Below are 4,782 nucleotides of genomic sequence, written 5' to 3' on the forward strand. Positions count from 1 at the left end.
GTTATGGGACAAACTAAGAAATAGCATATTTGTTATTGTGACCATTCAAGATCTAAATTGTAAGTTTAAGCAATAATCATTACAGGTGTTTGAAAAATAACTTAAGCTTGGTATTTCGCTGATTTTCTTTTGAGAACTATTAGGTCTTAGGAGACACATGACATGTGATCTTCTTCTAGCACATTAACAGTCCACCTAGTGGTTGTCGTTATATATAAATATACATTAATCCCTTGAGATCTCAGATATCTTTTCTGAATCTCTCTGATTCTTTCAATGTGCTGGCTTCCTGGTAATAAATCGATATTAATTAATATCTGATTTTTTACCCTTTGTTTTAATTTAATAAAATTGTAAGCTTCAATAGAATATTTTTTCTATATTTGTTGATAATGATTATTATCTATTCCTAAAGTTTTAAACTAATTATTGAATCATTCATTTATTTATACATTTATTTTCTTCAACAGGTTATCAACAACAAATGAATTACATTCATAAAAACGGTTCTTTTAGTATATTTGGTTCACAAGACAAGGAAGGTAGTGAACTATTAACTGCATTTGTCCTCAGAATTCTAGTGAAAGCTCGTTCATACATTTATATCGATGAGGTGCAACTTCAGAAATCCATATCCTGGCTGAGAGATCAACAGCTCGAAAATGGTTGCTTTTATGATAAACTGAATTATTCGTTGACATTTGGACTTTATGAAGATAGGAAGAATATGGAAAGAATTAGTACTGCATTTGTGATTATGGCATTGCTAGAATTTGGCACACCACAGCATGTATGTTTTATTTATTTCTCTCCTCATTAATTTATACACAAGATTTCACTCTGTATTTCTTTTATGAAGATCATGTAATCATTTATTTATCTATTTTTTATATTGGCATTGCTGGTATTGCTTAGCCCAGGGATAGTTTTCATTGAATAGATCTATGTTCGGATACAGAGTGTACTGGGTGTTTGTTTTTTTTTTTTATATAATGTGACCCCATCATCAGTGCATTTTTACATGGCATCAACACCATGGACACCTTATCTTGTAAAACTCCAGAATTTTTTTTGATGGAACCCAATTTGAGAAACATTGTACTTGACCGTTAAACTTGAGTATTTCTTCCATTCACAATTATCCATAATTAGAGCTTTCTAGTGGGCAATACAGTTTCAGAGACCAGTGGTGATGACTGACTGCAAAAGCATCTAGAATGGCGCCCCAATGACTTGCTGCATTAGTTAAGGAATCTAGATAATGATGAAACTTGTTTAGCACCATGATGAAGAAAGACGAATTATATGGATCCAAATGCTCGTCTGTCTTATTAATGAAGTGAGGAGTGAGGACAAATATGTCATATTTTTTATAAGATCTACCTAGTGTTTCTGTTTGAGAAGCACTATCCTGGGGGGGTAGATATGGAAATATTTATGGAAAATTCAGTAGTAATATTTAACTCTTTATTAAATTTTAGGACCTGATCATTGATAAAGGGCTTAACTGTCTCCGATCCCATGATTATGAAGACATATACATGTTATCACTCTATGCCTATGTCTTTACTCTGTATGGCCATGCTGAAAGTGATAAGGAGAAATATCAGAATGTCCTGGAGAGGAGATCAAAGGTTTTAGGTAATATTTCCTTTTTTAAAATATTCATTTTATTTATTCATGTATTTATTAATATTTCCAAAGATTTTTATCAGCATCATATGAAATGAACTTAGTTACTGTTCAGGTCATTTTCCTGAGTCACCATCTCATCCTTATATGCCAGTCCATTGCAAGGTAACCTATTCACGGCTAAGTGAACTGGAGCAACATGAAATCCAGTGTTTTCCTCAAGAACACAATGCACAGCCAGTTTCAGAAACCATAATCTCATGATTGTGAGTGCAACACTCTAACCACCAGGCCCACATTTTCTTATGCATATGCACATGTTCTTTATGAATTCTGTTCTCATTCTCTTATTAATAAAATGAAACTGATGTCTAATAAACTATTCAATATTCATAATAGTTATTCTGCTGGGATCGAGTTTGCCTTTCATCCTTTCAGGGGTTGATAAAATAAGCACCAGTTGCATATTGGGGTTCATGTAATTGATTTACCCCTTCCCCCAAATTTCTGGTCTTGTGCCAAAATTTGAAACCAATATTTATAAAAGCTCATTTATTTAAAACATTTCCCCAAACAATTTCATTTGCATCATGACATCTAAGTTATTAAACAAAGACTTCATATTTATTTAATCTGATGCAGGTATTATTTACACAAATATGACACATCTATTATTACCTCAGCAGAAAACTTGGTTACAAGTCCTATTTACAAAAGTTATTTTGCATTAGACATAGGAATGTGATAAAGCAGTTTGCTTTGCCACTACATATGGATCCAGATTTGATCTCACTGTGTACCTTTGGAAAATGTCTTCTATCATAGCTTTATCATGTAGAATTCATCCCATGAAAGCTGTTTATGCAAAATCCCATCATATATGTAGTTTCATCATTGGTTTTATATCTACTTTTCCATGCTGGCATAGGTTGGATGGATATTTTCGAGGTAGTTTTTTTTATAACTGGATACTCTCTTTGACACCTATAATTTTAGTTATCTTTGACCCTTTAGCATTTAAACCTGTCATATATAGTCCAAATATTTTACCTGTTTCATGTTCATGCTGGCCAGATCTGGCTTCTTGTACCAACCCTACAGTGTCATTTTAAAAATAAACTATCACATCATTGAAATCTCAAAGCGACAAAATATTACATGATTAATTCAAAACAATGTGAATAAATAAGCGTTAAATTTGATAGAGTAATCTGAATGCTAAAAGGTTAATGACATGCTGAGATATCATCCTCATCCTCATCATCATTTAACGTCCGCTTTCCATGCTAGCATGGGTTGGACAATTTGACTGGGGACTGTTGAAGCGGATGGCAGAGTTTCTACAGCTGGATGCCCTTCCTAACGCCAACCACCCCGAGAGTGTAGTGGGTGCTTTTTACGTGCCACCAGCATGAGGGCTGTATTCTAAAACTCAGGATACACACTGTGTGTGTGTGTGTGTGTGTGTGTGTGTGTGTGTGTGTGTGTGTGTGTGTGTGTGTGTGTGTGTGTGTGTGTGTGTGTGTGTGTGTATCAGCCAAGGATATACACATTGCAAAGCAAAAACAAAAACCTGGTGCTTTACAAATGAAGTCCCTTGAGTTATTTCTTCTGCATCTAGTTAACCCTCTTGATACCAACCCTGCTGACACCACCTCTGGCTCTGAGTACAAATGTCTTGTTTTCATTAAGTTTTGAATTAAAATCTTCCACCAAACGTTTAGTCACAATTTATGTTCCTAACACTAGCCTAATTATAACTAAATTACTTTACTAAATTCTTTGTTATATTTAAAATTAACCAAAAGAAACACAGAGCATCTCAACCGAAATATGGTAACAAAAGAGTTAATTACTCTCTTGTCGTTCTTAGCATCAATTATGCAATGAACCAGTAATTGGCCCATTGGAAACTATAATCAATGAAGCTACTGATCACAATAAAATTAATTAATCCATCATATTATTCACAGTAAAATATGTTACTGATCTAAAATCAATAGAACGAAATTGAATATCAAATACTGTAATCCATATAAGGGACTCTAATACCCTTACAAATTGTTTAACCTGTTCAATAATTTACTGGCAATTAATAAAATTGCATATCCTAAAGCAATCATTCTTCATTCATTATCTTTTACTTGTTTCAGTCATTGAACTGTGACCTTGCTGGGGTACTGCCTTAAACGGTTTAGTCAGAAAAGTCAACACTCAGTACTTATTTTTATGTTTGGTGCTTAAACTATTGGTGTCTGTTTGCCAAACCACTATGTTATGGAGGCGTCAACAAACCAACACCAGTTGTTGAGAAGTGGGATGGAGGGCAAGCATAAACATAAAGATACACGCATATATCTACATATATATATATACATATATATATATATGAAAGTGAGAGAGACACATACAACAGGCTTCTACACAGATTTCATCTATCAAAATCACTCACAAGGCATTAGTCAGAGCAGGACTCTAGTTGAAGTCATTGGCCCAAGGAGCTGTGCAGTAGGACTGAACTCAAAACCACAAAGTTGCAAAACAAGCTTCTTAACCACACAATTATGCCTGTGCCTATTATTTATTTATTTTATTTATTTTACAGGGGAAGAAACATTTTGGTTGAATTCAGAAGATTCCAATTCTATAACCTCAATGGACATTGAAGCAACATCTTATGCTTTGCTCTCTCTTTTGGGAACGGAAGCTACCAGCAAATGGCAAGATTTGAGACCAGTTATCAGGTGGCTTACCAAACAACGGAAACCCATGGGAGGATTTATGGCTGCAAAGGTTTTTATCATTTTTTTAAACTCCTCAGTTTCTTTTAAGTAATATATATATAAGTTATATATATATGTGTGTGTGTGTGTACGTGTGTACATGTGTGTGTTGGACGGTTTGACCAGGGCTGGTAAACTTTCCCTTTTTAACACCAACCACTCTGAGAGTGTAATGGGTGCTTTTACGTGCCACTGACACATGTGCCATTTGCATGACACCAGTATCTGCCATGACTGCAATTTTGCTCTGATGGGTCTTCTTCTCAAGCACAACATAATGCCAAAGTTCTCAGCCATTGCCTCCATGTGGCCCAATGCTTGAAAGGAACTAGACCACTTTGCCTCCATATATATATATATATATATA

The 4,782-nt window shown here is 34.5% G+C and overlaps 1 protein-coding gene across 1 annotated transcript in view; it reads left to right on the plus strand.

Moving 5' to 3' along the window:
* The window catches only part of LOC106869347 (pregnancy zone protein), a 73,475-nt gene that overhangs the window by 51,765 nt on the left and 16,928 nt on the right, over positions 1-4,782 (plus strand). The window contains exons 26-28 of the mRNA XM_052968434.1: positions 471-790; positions 1,482-1,641; positions 4,238-4,425. Of these exons, the coding sequence (XP_052824394.1) occupies positions 471-790; positions 1,482-1,641; positions 4,238-4,425 (668 nt within the window). The remainder of the gene's footprint in view (positions 1-470; positions 791-1,481; positions 1,642-4,237; positions 4,426-4,782) is intronic.

The sequence above is a fragment of the Octopus bimaculoides genome, chromosome 6 (genome assembly GCF_001194135.2).
Source record: "Octopus bimaculoides isolate UCB-OBI-ISO-001 chromosome 6, ASM119413v2, whole genome shotgun sequence".
Classification (NCBI taxonomy): Eukaryota; Metazoa; Mollusca; class Cephalopoda; order Octopoda; family Octopodidae; genus Octopus; species Octopus bimaculoides.